The sequence below is a fragment of the Brassica oleracea genome, chromosome C3, assembly GCF_000695525.1.
Source record: "Brassica oleracea var. oleracea cultivar TO1000 chromosome C3, BOL, whole genome shotgun sequence".
Classification (NCBI taxonomy): Eukaryota; Viridiplantae; Streptophyta; class Magnoliopsida; order Brassicales; family Brassicaceae; genus Brassica; species Brassica oleracea.
The window spans coordinates 17,488,072-17,509,861 of NC_027750.1; the positions used below are offsets into that span (position 1 = coordinate 17,488,072).

The 21,790-nt window shown below is 32.1% G+C and overlaps 2 protein-coding genes across 5 annotated transcripts; one reads left to right on the forward strand and one right to left on the reverse strand.

Annotated features, from left to right (window-relative positions):
• Positions 1-357: 357 nt before the first annotated feature.
• Positions 358-8,274, reverse strand: LOC106334537 (probable leucine-rich repeat receptor-like protein kinase At5g49770). 4 transcript variants are annotated; one of them, XM_013772832.1, is made up of 19 exons: positions 8,138-8,274; positions 7,949-8,069; positions 7,788-7,859; positions 7,629-7,703; positions 4,354-4,425; positions 4,089-4,253; positions 3,911-3,985; positions 3,742-3,813; positions 3,590-3,661; positions 3,441-3,509; positions 3,014-3,088; positions 2,856-2,927; positions 2,639-2,776; positions 2,089-2,564; positions 1,866-2,018; positions 1,660-1,796; positions 1,366-1,585; positions 1,060-1,295; positions 358-983 (listed from the first exon to the last, which is right to left on the reverse strand). In XM_013772832.1, the coding sequence occupies exons 1-19, from the start codon at positions 8,223-8,225 to the stop codon at positions 510-512; spliced, it is 2,862 nt and encodes a 953-aa protein (XP_013628286.1). In that variant the 5' UTR covers positions 8,226-8,274; the 3' UTR covers positions 358-509. The 4 variants fall into 4 exon arrangements, with proteins under 4 accessions (XP_013628286.1, XP_013628285.1, XP_013628287.1 ...); XM_013772831.1 differs by having other exon boundaries at positions 7,934-8,069; XM_013772833.1 differs by lacking the exon at positions 3,911-3,985 and having other exon boundaries at positions 7,934-8,069.
• A 9,019-nt stretch (positions 8,275-17,293) lies between these two features.
• Positions 17,294-18,578, forward strand: LOC106329157 (AT-hook motif nuclear-localized protein 17). The gene has a single exon (XM_013767764.1). The coding sequence runs from the start codon at positions 17,581-17,583 to the stop codon at positions 18,370-18,372; it is 792 nt and encodes a 263-aa protein (XP_013623218.1). The 5' UTR covers positions 17,294-17,580; the 3' UTR covers positions 18,373-18,578.
• The last annotated feature ends 3,212 nt before the right edge of the window (positions 18,579-21,790 follow it).

A 21,790-nucleotide genomic window follows, 5' to 3' on the forward strand; every position in this document is an offset into this window, starting at 1 on the left:
GTGGGAAACAAAAACAAATATGCAAATTCAGACATTTGAAGTATTAAGTCTTAAAAATAATTAAAATCAGTTGTAATACGTTAACTCTCCAACAAAGATGATACATTTAATAGACCAACATTTGTATTCGTCATTTTATAATAGATAAAATTTTAGTGTTGCACAATGCTAAAAACATTTAATAAACAAATATTAGTATAAAAAGTTATCCGTTCATACTCGTAGATTATCATCTATTCTTATTAAAACATAATCATTATCGTAGACTCAACTTTTTTCGCAAGTTTTTAATTAAATACATCATTCTATTATACAATTCGCTCTTCTAATTATGGAAAATAACTTTATACTACTAAATGTGTTTTTAAACAATACAATAACTAATCTTGTGTCCAAACAATATAATAGATTAGGCACATAGCAGCAAAATCAAATCTTGAAAATCTGACATTCACAAGGCATTTGAAGTATTAAGTCAGTTACAAAATATCTGAAAATAACACAATCGATCATTGGGGTTCGAGCTTTGAAGCTGGAAAATTCCCACTGTACTCAAACGAGCCCTTTCCATATGGATCACCGGATCCTTTGATAGCTTCCTCGTACGTTCTCGAAGAAGATGCTGAATCAACGTTCGGGTTTAAACCCGCAAGCTGCATTATGTTCTCAATCTCTTTGACAACCTCACCCATGGATGGTCTATTCACTCCTTCCTCCTCCACGCATCTCAGAGCCAAATCTACATACTTCTCAAACCCTTTAAGGTTGCTGCTGCTTGCGATGATTGTAGTGTCCATCAGTTCTTGGAGGTCATACAAACTTCTGGTCTTATTCATCTTCGTCTTCACCTCTCTCACCACGTATTTACCTCTCTCTATTGGACTTTTACCAGTTAACAGCTCAAGCATCACCACACCAAACCCATACACGTCACTCTTCTCGGTCAACTGATTTGTCATGTAATACTCAGGATCCAAGTATCCCTAATTACAGAGAGTACTTTTATATTAAATTTATATGAGAAAGATATTGAAATATTATGATTGATTCGCTACTCACCATAGTTCCTTTCACCTGTGTTGTCACATGTGTTTTCTCAGGGTCTCCCACAATTTTGGAGAGGCCGAAATCAGCAACCTTAGCAGTAAGATTTTCATCAAGTAATATATTGTTTGATTTGATGTCTCTGTGTATAATTGGAGGATCAGCAAGCTCATGAAGATAAGCTAGACCCTTCCCTGAACCAAGTGCTATTTTAAGCCTTCTTGTCCAATCAAGTCTAATCCCACTCTTACCTGCATTATTACAATATTCAGCACCCAAAACTGGCAGAAATTCCGCAAAGACAGAGGTTTGGTATATAACCTGATAGACTGTCTCTAAGAGATCCATTTGGAATGTACTCGTACACCAGCATTTGTTCACTTCTATCGAAACAGAAGCCCAAGAGTCTGACAACATTCTTATGGTGGACTCTGGAAAGAAGTTCAATCTCAGTTTTGAACTCCAAGCCTCCTTGCAAAGATCCTTGTTGAGCCCTTTTGATGGCTATGAGTTGTCCAGAGGGAAGAATCCCTCTGTAAACCTGTTTCACCATCAGAATTTCAACAAAGGCCATGTATGTATCATTTGAATTGATTCCATTGCAATGACACAAACCTTGCCATAACCTCCACCCCCAACATCATTTGCCTCTGAAAAGTTTTCTGTACATTTCTTCAACTCTTCAAAAGTAAAAGCTTTTGCTCCCATTAGCTGCGGAGCATTGATACTGCTCTTACTTGTATTCCACTTGGCTGAAACATACAAAATGAAAATGTAAGCATTTTAAGTCTTAAGGGACAAATCTTTTGTAGTAAACTTACCAAAAGGATTGTTTTGATCAGTTGCTCTGTCTGCTCTCTTCCTTTGCCTGAGAGCGTAAACCCCAGCTAAAGTTAACAACAACAGAAGAACCACAGCGCCAACTGCTGCTCCGATTATAATGCCCATGTTTGATGAGCTGGAACCTCCTCTATCTGTGGCAAAAAAATAACTGAGCCATATTGATCAATGCAGATTCTGTTTGACTGCGTGTGTTGATCATACCAGAGAATTGGTTGTAAGGATTGGCTCTGAATATGTAAGGGCCAAATCTAGGAGGAGGTTTGTAAGTCTGATTGCTAAAGGCAAAATTAACAAGTGACATTCCACTCTCATTAAAACTCTCTCTGCCCAATGGAAAGACTAAGAGATCTATTAGAAGCTGATGATCGGTAGCGTTCTCTCTTATGTTTCTTATGGCCACAGAGTCCACTGGATAACTCGACTTCTTAAAGAAATCTGCTATAGCCTTCTGGAGAATTTCGAAGCTGGTGGAGTTGAACAACCCTGAGAAGGAAGGAGAACCAAAGTAGAGTGTTCCTGTTATTGGATGCGCGCAGCAGCACGAGGGACTTGCTTCCCTGCCCTGATCACACGGAAGGCATGCAGGTGGGATTGTAGAATATGAGGTATTTGGTTGGATTGCTGAGCAGTAACTTGGCCTGTTACCCAACTCCTGGCACACTGGATTATCTGCCAACCTGTAGATATATAAACAGACATAAGCAAACAATTGATAAAAAAAAACATTTTGATTTCTGATCAGGATACATACATTACTTGGATGCGTGTGTTAGAAGATGGTTGTTTATAAACATCTATGTTGTTGTATTGTAAATTAACAAACTCCAACTGGTTGCTGAAGCTGGCACCAAAGTCTAACGTTGAATCTATTTGATTTTTCTTTAGGATACTGCAAGTCAAAAAGCACAAGTACATATCTCATCTCACACCATGAGTTGATTTTCTGTTTCATATATTGTTTGACTTACACAGTCTGTAACTGAGGAGGGCTGAAAAATGAATTTGGTATCGAACCATTAAGTTTGATCCCTTCCATCCTTCTGAAAAGGAGAAGGCCATTTGTTCTTAGAGAATATACACTTGGAGATCAAGAAGAAGAAAAGAGATATAAGGGAAATTCTCATACAATGTTGCCAGGGAGCGTAATGAAGAGATCCATGATGGAATAGGTGATGATTCTAAAGTATTATTGCTCACATCTCTGTTATATAAAAATAATCACATCATGGCATTAGATTGATTGATTATGAAGCATCTCCAACCCTACTCCATTTTTTCCTCCGTAATGGAGTAAAAATGGAAAAATGGAGTATAGAGTAAAAAAATGGTACAACCCAACTTCATATCTCATTCTGTAATGTAGTTTACGTCATAAATGGAATAACCTATTTTTTTTTTGTTAATTATTCTATTATGAAATGAAAAATAGAGTTGGGTTGGAGCATTTTTACTCTATATTCTTTTTTATTCTATTTTGGAGAAAAAATAGAGTTTTACATTGAAAAATGGTAGAGAGTTTGAGTTGAATTAATTATATATTTTAAAGAACTTACAATGTGTAGAGACTGGTCAAACTAGTTAGACTTGGAAGAGTACCAGTAAATTCGTTGTTGGCCAAGTACCTGAAATTAATTCAACTCAAACTCTACCATTTTCTATTTATATCTACAAACACAGAACACAACTTTAGTTGTTCACTTACAGTTCTTGAAGACTTGTGAGATTATTAAGACTTGTAGGAATATTGCCAGTTAGTTTATTCCTATCAAGGCGTCTGTAATGGAGAGTGAAGCATAGTATGAGAATAAACAATGTGGGATAAATAAAAAAATTGAACAAAGCTTTACTACTTACAACACTGTCAACGTCTTAACGAGGCTGAGTGTGTCCGGGATTTTTCCCGTGAATTGGTTCCCATCGAATAGCCTATGGATCAAACAAAACAAAAAAATGTAGTCATTTTTTTAGTTACAAGTCTCAGATTGTGCAAACTCTCAACTTTCATAAGTAATATGAAGCTTACACATGTATCAAAGTCATTTTGGAACTGAAAAGGTTTTCTGGGATATGGCCCGAAAGCTTGTTTTTTCCAAAATGGCTGATGGAGAAAGTGAAGGACAGTCAGACTAAATAGTATATACTAAAACGAGTGATAACACACCTAAGAAGTTAAAGATCGAAAGATTTGAGATTATATATACAAATGCTTAGTTTCAAGAAGCATATCAAGTCCAGGTGAAGAAGTCCCATTAGAAACTGGAAGCGTTCCTTCAATCTGATTGTCAGCTATATCAAACCAATATAGTTTCGATAACCGTCCAATGGAAGCCGGAATTGTTCCACTGAATTGATTTAAATTTAGGGATCTGTATCGAGGAAACACACAAATTAATACTGATGGCTTTAGAGAGGTTTGAGAGTGAAAATTGGAAAAAAAAACAAAAAAAGAGACAAACCAAATCTTACAGATATATAAGTTGTTCTAATTTTCCAATGGACTCAGGGATTTGACCAGTGAAACTACATCCTACAAGGATCCTGGAGAGTAAAACAGAGTTAGCTAAAATAGGAAATAAGACGAGGAGAAATATACACTAACAAAAACTCTATAAATTAATAGTACTGGAATCATAACATTTTATTAATTTATAGTTATTAATTTACAAAAAAATAATTGTTTTTAATTTTTTTATTTTAGAGTATTTTTACTTCTAAACTAAGAAAATAATTAAGTTTATGTTATATTCATACACATGTTCGTTTTTGTATGAAGACAGTGCATTTAGATGACAATATTCAAATGTTGTTTGTTTGAATACTATTTATCAACATTTAGATATTGCATATGGATGCTACATTTGTATCTCAAAATTAAAAAGACTTAAACACCCTTCAATACAATTATAAAAATTAATTATATTAGTCATGATGATTATTATATAATATTTTCAATTACAAAATCAAGTTTTTCAGGAAAACTAAAAATCAAGTTTTTTCACAGAAACTGAAAAATCAAAATTTTCCGCCAAAACCAGAAAATCGAGCTTTCTGTCAAAACTACATTTTCTGCCAAACGGCAAAATATAGTTTTTTCAACCAAAACAAAAAAAATTGAATTTTCCTACCAAAACAGGAAAGTCGAGCTTTTCATTTGGAATCGGTAAATCGAGTTTTCACATCGAAACCGAGAATTGATCTTTCTGCCAAAACTACAAAATCACATTTTCCACTAGAACAAAAAATTGACTTTTTCCACCAAAATCAGAAATTATGTTTTTCTGTCAAAACTGTAAAATCAGGTTTTCCTGCCAAAACCTCAAAACTAGTCTTTCCTCCTAAAATCGCAAAATCATGTTTTTGTGCGGAAACCAAAAGATCAAGTTTTTTCGCCGAAACCGATAAATCAAAATTTTTCGCCAAAACTAGAAATAGAGTTTTCCACCAAACCGTAAAATTAGGTTTTTCCGTTCAAACCTTAAAATCACAATTTTAACCGAAATTACAAATTGTGTTTTTCAGTCAAAACTGCAAAAGTAAATTTTCCGCAAAAATTACAAAATTTATTTTAAATATATTTATTGAAATATTATTATTAATTCATTATTAACATTTTCATGAACCGTCGACAAATTTGTCAAAACTAGTTAGGGCAAACATTGTCATAAAGACGTCACAATTGTTTTGTTGGCTATTTCCGCCACACTAATGTGACAAATTGTGACAAAATTTGGGTACAACTTAGAATGTCACCATTTTTTGATGAAATAATTACTATGTTGTGATAGACCAAGGATTTGACCCACTTTTACTTATGATTTATAAGTGTTTTAACTACTAATTATTATATTATAGAGTATATTTAGTATATTTATAGGATCATAAGTGATTTGGAGGAAAATGGTGATTTTGGAGCATTTTGGAGATATTTGGAGTAAGCACCCGAGATAACCATCGAGCACGACAATCGGTCGACACTGAGGAAGAATAATCGATCGATGTTCACATCTTGACATCGATCGACAGCGAAGGGCGCAGAAAGCCTATTTGGTCTCAGCCGACTTAGAGCCCAAGTCTTCACCAATTTACAAGATTACCTCTGACGAGTTTTAACCTAATTATATAAGCTTTGCCAACATGTTAGATGCAAAGTGTGATTTCTTGTTTTATTATTTTCACAGCAAATGTTTTCTAGGATTTTTAGTAGATTGGAAAGAAGATCCAAAGAGATTTGTGATTGGAACTCCATTAATATCTATCAATTTATCTAATGCAGTTTTCATACCTTATTGTTGTTATGAATTGCTTAGCCATGTCGGAGTAGTTCTCTTGTTAGATTTAGGGTTTAAATAGGTTATGAGGGATTAGCCCCAACTGTAGATTGCTAAGTTGTGATATTCATCTTTAGGATTGTCATTAATGCTTGTTTCTAGATTAGCTACCTAGAACTTGCCCTAGGAGTTGTAGACATAAGCGATAGCTTGCATCTCACCATGAATCCATCCTAACTGAGCTAAGATTACTAGAGTAGGCGAGAGATGATCTAGGAAGCTTAGTGAGCATATTCAATCCGCGTACTAACGTTTGACCAAGAGCGTCGATCGATATTCCAACGAATAATTGGTCGACGTTTCAACAAGTGTATCGATCGATATTCCTATAGAATAATCGATCGACACTGGTCAATAGACAAACCTAGAAAGCGAAAGCCTAATGGTTTGTTATTAAGTGTTGAGCTCTATAATATCATGCATACAACTTATTAGGCATCTGTAGGATTATAATCTCAATACCTGAATAAAAACTTAAGTCTAGCTATTTACATTTAAGTACCAAAACCACAATCAATCAATCGAGCAATCATTTGCTCACAAACCTGCAACTTTACATTTAAATCATTAAACAACCTAGCTTAACAAATTTGATTAGATTTATTAGGTTCTTCTCTTCTCTGTGGATTTGATCCCTAAGTACTACAACTCAACCTCTTATTTGAGAGAGTAATTCACTCCTTATGATAATTTGAGTGACCTAATAAAATAGTTAGAATAATGTATTTGTTATGTCACAGATTTGTGACCAATAATTTTTGTCTCAAAACTTCTCACAATAACTCATTTTCGTGTAATTTTTAGTTTTTTAACTACTATTATTCAAAATGCTATTATAGAAAAACAATGTAGCATCTAGATATTGTATCTGGATGCAAATACTAATTATAAAAATGAAAAATATTTAGTTGCAACATCTAGATGTTGTATCCAGATATTAGGTTTAGATGTTGAATCAATACAAAAATGAACATGATGTTATTAAATTTTAGAAATTTGAATTTCATATTATTTTATTATAATAGTTTTTGAATATGAAATAATTTTTATAGAATTGAAAATGTGTTAGATATAACATTAGAAAATAAAATCAAAATATAGTGAAGTGTTAGAAAAATAAAGATAATGCCAATGTAAATATAAGAAAACAAGACAATGTTTTGTTTGTACATATAAAAAAATGTGTATATATATTAATTATTAATTTATGATTTCAGAGGAACCATATATTTACATAAGGTTTTCTATAAAAAAAATTATCTTACTAAATTTATCAATTTATGTTATATTTTGAACCGGTCTAATTCGGAACCGATAAAATTTATTAATTTATCGTGTTTATTAGTTTATCAAATATTAATTTATAAATTTACGCTAATTTGTGCTACATATTCAAAGTTTATGTTTGCCTACAAGTTCTTCAACTTCTTAGTTTCACCAATATTTGGTGGAAGTGGTCCAGTCAATCCAGTGTTGTACGATAAATCCCTGCAAACATGGGATCATAGGATGAACAAAATAAATCCATTTGTCAGTAAGGAAAGAACAGAAAGAAGAACAAGAAATACATACAAGATCTGCAATTCAGACAAGGCTGCAATATCCCCCGAAAGCTTTCCTTCCACGTTAAGGTTACCTAGTGATCTGCAACAAGCAAAAACACTGTCAAAAAAATATGCGGAGGTTTATTGGAAGAAGCAGAAACAAATTATAAATACAAAACAAGTCTTGACATTGACACGACGCGGTCACTGATACATGTAATTCCAACCCAGCTGGTTCCACAAGGATCACCGCCTTCCCAACTACTAGGAGGCTTGGTCCATTCAGCCTTCAGGGCTTGTAATGCAGCACCTGCACCAAAATTTCAAACTAATTCAGATATTGTGAACAGTGATCAGCATCTATTTGATTATACTTACCGTCAAAACCATTGGTAAGAGCAGAAACAGAAAAAAATTGGAAGAAAAGGAAGATCAGGAGCATGACGGCACCGATTCTTGAACTCATCTTCAGTCCGACAATGCAACTCTTTTTTGTTTCTACTGCTTCTTATTGTATCTCAAAAGATAAATTCATGTGGTCTACACAATTTATGAAATAATTTTTAAATAAAAATTGACACCCTCGCTTAGTCGCTCTCAAAGGTTATAATACAAACGGAGGATTTCAAACAATTTAATTAGAAACATAAAAAAATATACAGAGTGGACCATAAGAAAATTGGTCAACTTGAAATAGCCGATAAAAGGATTTGAGAAAAGTTTCATTCGGTAGGGTAACGGGAAGGAACACATCATGAACAATACATAAAAAACAAATGAGTTGTCGTACTGCAAACGGCAAACATTTTGTGAGTTATAAAGAATACAAAATTAATTATCTCCAACGTATAATTTGTGGTACGATCTGGACCAGAGTCTCAACTTCAAGGGTAGGAAGACTATGTAAGAACCAGATATACAATGGGTTAATGCACGATCTGATGGGCTTTATGGAAAACTAATAAGCTTGATCCATGAAATCTTGGACCGAGAGAAGGCTATGGACCTTGATGCGGCCTCTATCTAACCGGATCGACTATGGATCAGGATCGGATACCAGTGAGAAACTTATTTAATCAGGACATGGGCTGGACGAACCTCGATAGACAGGAAATGGCGACGAACTTGCTTGGATATAAAACGGACTGGGGGATCTGACATGATCGAAAAATGAACTGGTCAAGACGACATGGGTGAAAAATGAGCTGGAAATGGAAGATGAATATCTGGAACTAGAAATGGATCAGCAAGAGCATTTTCATCAACCAAGTGTGCCTAAAGAACATAGTGGACGTGCTGAAGTTGGTGAAGATGGAGCCCATTATGGAGTTAGTCGTATGTGGCCTTTACCGGCCCATAAAATGGAAGGACCGACCTGCTTGGTTTAAGTTGGGTCGATTTTTTTATTTAAAGTGTATTGGTATTTTGCTACATGTAAACCAATTAGAATTAGTATTGTCTTTGGAAACCCATTTGGATAGGTGTTCATAAACCAATTCGAATTAGGATTAGGATTTGGTTTTCTTAAACCAAGTTGTTTTAGGATCTGCCTTGCTTTACTAAATGCATTATGCAAGTCGATTATGGAAACTTAACCATTCTTTTAATAAAAACAAATTATTAAGGCTTCAAAATCTTGTCTCCTTCAAAAGACTTCTATCATTAATGTACTTCTTGAACAATCTTCACACTAAGGAGATTGATCTCCTGTGGATCATCTTTTGCACTAAGAGGGCTGAACCTGTTCCATTAGAGTAGCAAAACAACCTGAGAGCAATCAATAGCTCCAAGGTGAAGATTATCCATCATCCAAGAGCTTTCAAAGGTAAAGGTTTTGCCCACCATACTTTCAAGTCTGATTGACAAAAGGTCTTCTTTTCCAAGGCCACGCCAAGTGGCATCAACGTTGCTCGAAGGTTTAGGGTTTCATGTTATAAACCTAGGATCACGAAACCCATCAAATATCTAGCAACATTCTATGTAATCTTATAGAAAACAGGAAGCGAAGGCTAAACAACAAGCAACAAGGGAGTTATCGGAAGGAAAGAAAAGATTGATACAGATTCCGCCATTTTATAGGGATTTTGATCTTAATACTTACATAAAATGGGAAAAGGAGATGGAGTTTGTCTATGGATGCAAAAACTACACAGCAGAGTTTGGTATCTTCGTAGCAGCCACATTATGTGGATATGCACTTGACTGATGGTGTCAAATTGCTAACACTAGGAGACACAATAAAGAGCCATATGTGTCTTCTTGGTATGAGATGAAAACCATGATGAAGAAAAAGTTTATATCCAGAATGATGGCGACGTCAAGTCATCATCAGAAAAGGAGAAAGGAACCAGGAGCAAATCAGTGGAGAACATGAACCTGAAGAAAGCTAAAGAAGTCAACCAGGACATAGGTACAATCAAAACAACATATCTTAAAAATCAAGAGGAATTTATCCATGAAACCGGTTTTCCTGAATTCTATACTCAACAAGAGCACACAGAGAATTGGTTCCACACCACAAGGATTAATGGTTTAGGAGATGTCTCATTTCTAAGTCAAGGGTGACCCGACTTACCTTATTTGGAAGCCCAATGGTTTAATCAGTTGCAAACCAAACAAGATTTGGCATCACCGCTTAATTCATGCCAAGCGTGATTTCAAATCCCTTATATATTAATTGAGAAACATTACAACCTTTAAGTGTAGACACCTGTCATCACCATAATGAAATTCAGAATCTTTAGAAAATATGTTGGTTCAATTAAGTATATATTATATTTTTCATTAAACTAATCATAAAATTAATTAAATTATACAATTACTATTTTTTTCCTTAAATAAAAGCTACGGAATGACCAAATATGACTTATATATATGACAATTAATGATTCTAATAATAAAGATTTGATAACAATTTATAGTTCATCCATCGTTATTGTTTAATTTAATATTATTAAAATAAATTAAACAATCAAATTAGCTATAAAACTAAAATATAGATTTTTTCGTATATGTTATATTTTGAATTTTAAAAAACGACAAATTACTAAAACTGTTAAAATTATTATGTTAAAAATTAATGATCAATGGTTTAACATCCACTATATATTAATAGAGAAACATTTAAAAAGTTTAGAACATGTAATTTGTACTAATTAAAAAAATATCATGCTGAGTTGTCACGTAATTGGAATTTTAATTTGTTTACGTTGCGGCTTGAAAATCAATTGAGAATTTTGTTAGTCAAAAATTAAATTGCTAGGAAATGTTATATTATATAGTATGTCCATTATGGACCATTCATTCATCAAATTGAAACTTATTATATATTAAAAATAAAACCTACCGAATTACCTAATGTGATTATGATTTTTAATAATGAAAATTTGCTAATAATCTGTATATTTTCTATCATTTTTTTAATGATTTTTAATAATGAAAATTTGCTAATAATCTGCATATTTTCTATCATTTTTTTTAATTATTTATTATTAAAATAAATTACACAATTACATTATTTTAAAATTTAAATTTTGTTGTATATGTTGTATTTTAAATTTTTCAAAACGAGTATAAATTACTAAAACTGTTAAAAATCTCACATAAACTTTTGTGATCAACGTTTATTTTTTTTCTATAATAATATACAACGATAATAAAATCATATAAATAAATAATTTTATTTTAATAGGTGTTTATGTTAATATACATATATATACTTCATATTGTTTAAATTTAATTATATATCATATACGATAGATAAGATTGATTGTTTTGATTTATTTATCCTAAAATGATTGCGAATAAACAAGAGCTGTCATTTAATTTATATGTGCAAGTTAATTTATTACATAATAGTAACTGATTTCTTAGTATTTAACATATAATTATTATTTTATTATTTTATAATATGCAGAAAAATATAAAATAAGTAATAAGTATAAAATATTTATTCTGCACAAGGCGCATATCTTAACCTAAGTATGTTTCTCTTTAATAATTTTGAATCTTAAACATTTTCTAAATCTCTGGCTAAAATAAAAGAAAGAAATGAGAATAAACTCAAAAATCAATATTTATATCGAGCAATAACCAAAATGACACAAAAATGAGAAAAATATCGAAGATAGATAGGATAGACACGTGAACGTAACTTCTCATAACCATAATTAACTTTTAAATTGCTAAATCATGATATAAAACCAAAATGACATAGTTTCATTGTAACCAAATAGTAGGCGTGAGATTCTTCGGCCTAAACGTTAGGTTTTTATGTGATAAATAATTTTTTGACCTAAAATATTTTTAAAAATGGAATCAGTTCATTAGTAAACAAATTATGTAACAAATTATGTAACTAACAAAAAAGTTTTTAAAAAATTGTTTAAGGGCCAAAAATATAAATTCGATCAATAATATAAATTTTATTTTCTATAAAATATTTCTTAAATAATTTTCATATAAATTTATCCTGCGTTTATCTAATATAGAATAGAGGTGAAAGCTCTAACGCATTATCCAGGTGATTCCAAATATAGATTAGAGGTGAAAGCTTTAACGCATTATCCAGCAATAAATAAGTTTTGTTCTTTAAAATATCATACGAGAAGGAGAAACCTAAAAAAAACACTAGACCACTAAACTAAAATTTGATTTACATAAAAAAATAATATCTGCATGGATGTGTCAGTCAAAGATATTTTTTTTTTTTTTTTTTTTTTTTTTAGATACCGATTATCTAAGCATAATTAAAATATGAAGACATTCAAAAACACAAAATAAAATTCAGAAAATATAGCCAAAAATATAGCTACCTAAATCAAAATCATGTTCGACAATTACATATTCAGATTCAAACCCACATGCTCAGTTTGAACTCAAATTTTTTTCTGGTTCTTAACATTATTATTTGAACCAAAATAAAAACAAAAAAAACTAAATCAAAACCAAATCATATTCATAAATAACCAAACTATTGACATATTTCTAAAACTGGAAACAAAAACCTACAACCGAACCAAATCCAACAAATAAAAAATACAATATTTATGTAAACCGAAACTTTAATATAAAAAAAATTATATATATAAATATAAATAATCTCGTGTTTTGTTCAAGTATGACAATCTTGGATGTCTAGAAAAGAGAGTATATTCTATTTGTCTAGAAAATTACATATCCATATTTAAATTGAGACGTTTGAATTGAACTCAATGTTTTATCACATTTTTAACATTGTTATTTAAATCAAATCAAAAACCAAAATAACTAAACCCAAATTTATAAATAACCAAATTATTACTATATTTTCTGAACCAACCGAAAACCAAAACTCACAAACGAACCAGAACCAATAAATCAAAAATATAATATTGACGTTAACCGAAGTATATAAAATATTATTAAATCATAAAATTTTAATTTAAAATTATGAAATTATAGATATAAATATAAATAATTTCATGCAACCGCGCAGGTGAGAATCTAGTTTGCATCGTTAAATGAATCAAATATAACAACCTTGGTATATCTATGTTTAAACATTCCAATTCATCATTTAACAGGTTTATACAATTAACATACAGAACATAATCGTATGTAACCGGTTCTGGCCACCATTTCTAATAAGTGATTAGATTTAATAATAAACATGTCCGGTTTATATAGTTATTAAAAGAAATAAGTGATCAGCATAAGACCGGTACTCATAATACTCTATGTACTAAGCACACGTCAGATACCAATCAAAATTTGACATGTAATAATCTATTCTTTCCAAAGAAAAATACAAAAAAAAAAACAGTTGAAAAAGCTTTGACGTCAATCCCATTTTTTCTGCAATTTCAAATACCTAACTACTTAATTAATCAAATTATCTTATTCTTACGTTCGTAATTAACTGTCTGGATTTCAAATTCTTTTTTTTCTCTATAATTTTTGATCTATATATTTATTTATCGGAGTAATCAACATGGAAAATATATCATTTGCTTTAAAGTACCAATTAATGTCAAGATAATGCTTAAAAGAGAACCAATCAGATAATTAATAAAACAATTGTTAGCAAGATTTGGCCCTAACAAAAAAACTCATTCGATCTTTTAGTTTTTAAATCCCTTGAATTTCTCTGATTACCACTATCACGTTCATGTCATCATCTATAACTTCCAAATCATGGCATGGTTTCAAACGGTTTCATCTTATATATATAATTTTCAATCAACTAATTTTTTTCTTTGTTTGCTTTTCATCTTTCTTCATCTCCATCGTTTCAATCTCCTTCACCAACCTTTTTTTACAGTACGTCTGTGTATGGACAAAAATACATACATATTTGTGAGTCTTCTACTCATATTCTATTTTATATTTTCTTTATATTAATATCCTTTAATTTTTTAGTGTGATTTAGACTGTTGATGTCACTTGAGTATACTGATGTCTAAGAACTTCATTCTTCAAAAATGGAAAATAAGAGCATGTCTGCAAATGAGGTAATAATATGTACATTCCACTCTATTATATAAAGAATTTGCTATTTACAACTCAGTTTTAAACGGCTTATCCTTAGATAGATAAATAAGTTAATAAAAAATTTCTAATTACTGGAAGCTAATAGACTCTTTGCATGTTTTGGTGATGATTCCAAAGAAAAATGAGTAAAATGGAGCAGCAATACAAATTTTATGGAAAAGGTATTTGAGAAGGTGACTAGACTTCCCAAGAATATGAAGTTCGATGACGTTACCAAATTATTATTTTGCTGGAGACATAACAAAAGAAATGATGTCTAGACTCTCGATGGGAAATGTAACTGATTTTGTAAAACCAGCAGTTCCATTCTTACTCGCTTTTCACTACCACGATTCAAATTTGTATTACAAACTCGCTTTAAGTTGGATTACCTACAAGCATTGATCTTCATTGTAAGAAATTACGGTATTATTTATAGTTTTTAACGATGAATTTGTGATCCATGATTACCAAGTTTCTTTTTTCAGTGTTCATAATTTTCTTGACCAAAGGTTTTTAAAAATTAAATTGGTGACTTTTTGAGTTCTTTTTTACATGACATCAATAATTTTACCATAATAGTCTCTGAAAAAAGTTTTTTTTATCAAATTATAACAAATAATTAATTTTTGGGCCTAATTGGTTTATGTGGCCGATGTTTCTTGATTCAATGGATTATTTTTTTCTTCCAATATTAGTTTCGATTTCCCTATTTTTACACACTGTAGATTCAAAGATGAATATTGTGTTTAACATTATTACCCTTAAACATGTAGAACTGATTGTTTGCAAAAAAAACATGTAGAGCTGATACATGTTAAAATTAGATTTTAGTTTTTATGTAGATGAAAAGGAATTCTTTGCCTGTACGCAGTACGGGACTGAATACTAGTTATATCTAATACATTAGTAGCTATTCAACCGGTTCTTAGAATGTGATACTTGCTAAACTTCATACACTAGAAGAAACCAAAAAATCTTATAGAAGTTGGCCTTTTTCTCCATAGGGGAAAAATGCCAAGTGTCACAACTCCATAGGTTACGTATTATTTTTAATGGTTTTGGTTGGGCTTTAATTTAGATTAAAGGCCCAGAGTTGACCTACTTTCCTTCGTCTGTTCCCCTTTGCAGCTTCGAAAGTCTGCGACTAAAAGTGTTTTTGATCGTCAATGACCTTTATGATCTCTGATCAAAACTGTAAAGTCATAATTTAGATGGCTTCATATCCTTTTCGATCATCTCTTTTTTTTTTTGATAGTTTGTTCTGTGTGGATTTTGGCTTTCATGAACGACCTTATATGATTCTATGTCTGCGATGAGGATTGTTTGATAGATTGAAGCTTTATTAATTACCTCCCAAGCTTCAATCTTTGTTTTGTTTTGTGTTTTTTTTCTTTGCTACACTCATGGTGATTACTCCCTAACAAAATTTCGATATATAAATATATATATAAATCAAAACAAACATTAGAGCGGTTGTACAGATCGAGGTCTTACTGGTGTTAATTCTACATTTTCTCGTGACGACAACTCAGCAGTTTTAAAACAAATATAGTAACATTAATCATGAGAAGAAGATAACAAATACTACACCGTTTCATCATGATACTTGATATTTTGTAATAGTACAGAAAGATTAATAAAATTGCATTTTCTTCAAAAAAATATTTTAAAGATATAATTTTAAAATCAGTTAACCAATTATAAAAAGACTGTAAAATCTAATTGGTTGAACAGTTTCTAATAAAATTAAAATTAACTTTAAAATCTCAAAACTTCCTTAAAATCTCAAAACTTCAAGTAAATTGAAACAAAACAAACCTTCTAAAACATCATCTATATTAAAACGGAGGGGGTAACAGATTATTATCTCAGCCCTGAAGAAAATTGTTACCTCGTCAAATATCAACCATAGCTGGAGTTAGAAATAGGGCCGAAACTAAGCACATCCACTTGAAACATTGGTCATGGCCTCTAAAATTTTGAAAAGTTTTTTATACAGAAATAGGCTTCTAACTTAAGCAAAAAAAATTTATAAAATTTCTTACAAACATGTTTTAAACTCCCGGAATTTCAGATCCCGTCTCCTTATTCCACCAAACACAGTTTTTAGGACTACTTATCTTGAGATGCGTAACATCATTTAAAAAAAAAAACAGAGGCATGTATGCTTAAATCTCTGCTAATCTCTCTGTAATGTGTTCTTGTTTTTCCTTTTTCCTTGGAAATGTTTCTTTAGGATTACAGCACTGCGATTTCCTTGGAATAGTGGTTAAGGTTAAAGGTATTTACACTCAGGTCTGGGATTCGAATCCCAGACTATGCAATTCCTTGCATATTACGGGAAATCCAAGTCTCGGAGAGTGTGATTTATTAAACAATTATGTAGACTACGAAAAAAAAGTTTACAAGGGATCTTCAACATGGTGCAAGTAAATTTGGTCAGATGTGGATCTTCATAGGACGGCTCAAGTGATGCAGTTAGGCGTAAGTCCTCGTAAGGTAGGTAGTATTGTCGGTTATTGAATCATCTATGTAACTTTTTTCATATTATAATTGTAATATCATGAGCGCGTAAAAAAAACAGATTACTAAGTAAAAAAAAAAACAGATTACTAAAGTGTAAAAATGAGGCGACCAAGGGATATATGAAAGAGACAGAGTTGGTTCCTAGAATGCTCCAGATTTGGGATATGGGGGATGTCTCTATCTCTTTCTCATCCCCACTTGTCTCCCAATCTTTTTCTATCTAGCATTCAAACCAATTTCCAAATCTTACTAATCCATGTCTCAGACCAGAAAAATAATTTTTGATTTTTTTCCTACTTATCATATTTAAATAATCTAAATTTTTTTTTTCTCGGCATATGTAACATTTTAAGCAGATTCATATATCTACTTCGAAAGTTTAACAATATTTTAAATTAAAGTTGAAAATATATTTATACGAAAAGAGAAAGTGTGAACCCACAAACATGGCACAGAATCAAACATATATATCTTCGCTTATAATTCTCAGCTAGCGGCGCCGCTCTCTCTTTTCTTGCTTTCAAAGCTCATCTTCCTTCTTCCCTATCCTCTCATTTTCCTCTTTCATTTTTATTTATATATTACCAAAAGAGAATACTTTTCCATTTTATAATTTCTCCTTACCACAGTTGGATTACGAAAGGTCCTTCCCTCCTCCATATCTTTCCATTTTATACAACCCATACCAACCTCTTCATACTCTTCTTCCTCCTTTTTAATCATTTACATAAAAATCCAAACCAAAAACTGTAATAAACAAATCATAAAAGAAAAGAAAAAAAATGAAAGGTGAAGGTAACGAGATGTTTCCAAAGCTCCCTCAAAACCACTCACTCTCCTCTCACTTCAACCTCCCAGCAACCATCGCCGTCGATGACTCCTCCATCGAAGTCGTCCGTCGACCACGTGGCAGACCACCAGGTTCCAAAAACAAACCAAAACCACAAGTTTACGTCACACGCGACACTGAGCCTCCTATGAGTCCTTACATCCTCGAAGTACCTTCGGGAAACGACGTCGTTGAAGCCATCAACCGCTTCTGCCGCAGAAAATCCATCGGCGTGTGCGTTCTCAGTGGCTCTGGCTCCGTCGCCAACATCACCTTACGTCAGCCTTCTCCCGCAGCTCCTGGCTCAACCATAACTTTCCACGGAAAGTTCGATCTCCTCTCCGTCTCCGCTACTTTCCTCCCTCCGCCGCCTCGTACCTCCTTGTCTCCTCCCGTTGCCAATTTCTTCACTGTCTCTCTTGCCGGACCCCAAGGACAGATTATCGGGGGATTCGTCGCCGGCCCGCTAATTTCCGCCGGAACAGTTTACGTCATCGCCGCTAGCTTCAACAACCCGTCGTATCACCGGTTACCGGCGGAAGAAGAGCATAGGCACTCGATTTCAGCGAGGGCAGGAGAAGGAGACGGCCAATCTCCGCCGGTATCTGGAGGCGGTGGAGAGTCAGAACACGTGGCGGTTAGAGGAGAAGAGTCTTGTGGGGTATCCATGTACAGTTGCCACATGGGTACTCATGGCTCTGATGTTATTTGGGCCCCAACCGCAAGGGCTCCACCGCCTTACTGACCAATCTTTCACCAAGAGTCTCTCTGGCTTTCTGCTTTTGATATCGAAGAGTCATCTCCTTTTGCTTTATATCTTCTCTAGCTTTTTTTTTTTGGACAACATCTTCTCTAGCTTTTAATGTCAGAATTTGACTCTCTACGATCTTACTCGCGATTTTGTGTTGTTTTAGCTTAGTTACAAGTTTCACATTTAAATAAATTTTATTATATACCTCCAACCCCCAAGTTTCTTCCACTATATTTTAGGTGATATTAAACTAAAAATTGTGGCTCTTAATGATTAATTTCCATTATTTAGCAAAAAAAAAAAGAAGATTCTTTTCCATTTTTTTATGGTATTGCATCAATATGTTGGTTTATTGGATCTCCAGAAATGGATGTATAATAGTGGTGTTACTAATCTTGTTAGAGTGAATTAATGGATTTAATTATTTTAAAGTGAACTAGTCCAAAAGTATTTTTGGCACTTTGCTAAAATTAACTTAAAATTTGAATTTCCGTGAAAATATATTTTCTAAATTTAATCAATTGTAAAAGTAGTTTACAAGGACAAATTTTTTTGAGCAATTTAAGTTGATTTAAAAAGTTCATTCAGAACAATGAAATTTTCCAATTTTTTTTTAAAAAAAATTCTATTTATGTTTTAATCTTAAAATTACTTTAAAATTTTTCGTAATTATTATGATGAAAATAAATAAAATTATGTAAACATAACCAAATATAAATTGTGTAGATTTAATAATAATGATTTTTTCTACATAAATGAAGGACCATAAATGGTAATTATGATTGTCTATTGGTTATATCTCGGTCGATCACCACTGCATTTAGAGATAAAAGTTTTCATTTGGACAATGGAATGATCCAGAAATTTTAGACAGTTTAATAGTCAGAGATACAAACTTTCATTTGGACAATGGAATATAAGAAGAATCTTAGACAGTTTAATGTGATATTTGTAATGGATTGCTCTCAGCTGCTGAAGAAGATTTTGGAATCAGAAGAAAACATTTGTAAGTTATTTGGAAGACATGTCATCTCTGAAAAAAAGTTTCAACAACTCAAACATCATTCATATTTCTAAGATGCAAAATTTAAGGAAGGACAATCTCACACGCAGTGCAAAATAGCAATCATTGGTCTATATAGATGCGGAATTAACAATCTGATTTACATAGTTTATATGAGTCTGTAAATTTTTCTCACAAAAAAAATTGGTTATAATTTGGTATTATGTGTTTAAATATATTTATATTTACGGTTAGATTTTGGAATCATGAATAATTTTCTTAAATTAAAATTTCACATATAAATATTAAGTTTCATATAGATTATAAATTCAATATGTTGGTTATATGTTTAATGAAAAGTTTGTTGTTATGCAGTTGAGTTATTTGATTTTATAGTTTAAGTGTAAGAGACTTCATGAATCTCCAAAAAAAGTAATATCAGGCTTTTTAATAATTTTTTATAATATATGGTAAATTTAAGGTTAAAATCTTTTTTGAAAAGTTTGATAAACTGTAATTTATTATTAAACTTTTGAACTTTATAAATGTATTATAAAATATTTCCAAACAGAAATTTATTTATTTAGCTGTGTATTTTACTTTTAATTTGAACATATCCAAGATTAAACGAAACCTTAATTTACTTAAACAATATGGTGTAGAAGCCTATTTGAGTAAACTTCTTTAAGAGGTCTTTTACATCAAAATTTTATAACCTATTTGAATGTTTATTTTTATATACAAAGCAAATTTACGCATTCTCTTTTTTTTTCTTAATCTTTATAACAAAAGTGTAATATTTTTTTTTCTAATTTCTTAAGAATCTCCTAAATTCGAAGACATCAATTTCTATTTTAATGTTTCATGTATTTTTCATAATTGTTTTTTTTACAGTTTTATAATTCTTTTGTTTTCGTTTTCCCTCCTAAAAACTATATCTATAAATTTAGATGCGCTTTGTCCAAAATAATAATAATAGATTTCAGATGTGCATATTATGCATTTTATGTGTTAAATTCGAATAAAACTATAAATTCAATAATGGCGCTGTTCGTTTGCTCACCCAGGTGATCCATCTGGGTGAAGATGCAAATCGATGTTCGTTTGTGCATTATAATGCTACATCCAGATGGATCACCCAGCTGAATTTTCAAAAACTCATCTCAAATTGTCACACAAATGAAGGTGAGTCTTGATGGTGCATCTGGATGTAGATGCATCTAGTTCAGTCTAAAATGATTAACGACAAAAATGACTTTTTAAAATCAAAATATTATTTTCAAACCGTAAATTCTATTTTCTTGAATATACATTTTTCCGCTATAACCAAAAAATACATTTTCTCGCAAAAACTGAAAAACACACATTCCCGCTAAAACCGCAAGATGAATTTTTCCGCAAAAAAAATGTAAAACGCACATTTCCATAAAAATGCAATTTTCGGTCAAACCAGTAAAATCGCACTTTTCGACCAAACCCGAAAAAAACTCATTTTCCCGTCAAAACCGAAAAAACGCATTTTCCCGCCAAACCCCAAAAAACGCATTTTCCCGCCAAAACCCAAAAATGCATATTCCCGCCAAAACTCCAATAAGCATTTTCCGGCCAAAACCGCAAAAAACATTTTCTCGCCAAAACCAGAAAAATGCAATTTTCCCGCCAAAACCAGAAAAACACAATTTTCTCACCAAAACCGGAAAACACAATTTTCCCGCCAAAACTGGAAAACGCAATTTTCCCGCCAAAACCGAAAAACAGAATTTTTTCGCCAAAACTTAAAAACACAATTTTCCCGCCAAAACCGGAAAACACATTTTCCCGCCAAAACCGGAAAAATAGAATTTTCCCGCCAAAACCAGAAAAACACAATTTTCCCGCCAAAATCCCGAAAAAGCTTTTCCTGCCAAAATCGCGAAAAAAAAACTTTCCCGTCAAAACCGGAAAAACGCATTTTCCCGCCAAAACCGGAAAACACAATTTTCCTGCCAAAACCGGAAAATGGAATTTTCCCGCCAAAACCAGAAAAACGCAATTTCCCGCCAAAACCAGAAAAACGCAATTTCCCGCCAAAACCGGAAAACACAATTTTCCCACCAAAATCGCGAAAAAGCTTTTCCTACCAAAATCACGAAAAAAAGCTTTCCCGTCAAAATCGTGAAAAAAAACTTTTCTCGTCGAAAACACTTTTCCCGCCAAAACCACAAAAATACATTTTTCCCGTCCAAATCCCAAAAGCGTATTTTTCCGCCAAACCCATAAAAACGTATTTTCCGCCGAAACCACGAAAATACACTTTTTCGCCAAAAACATATTTTCTTCAAAAACCGCAAAAATATTTTCCGTCAAAACGGTAAAAATGTCATTTTTCCGCCGAAACGTAAAAAAATTATATTTTAGTCATTTTATTAA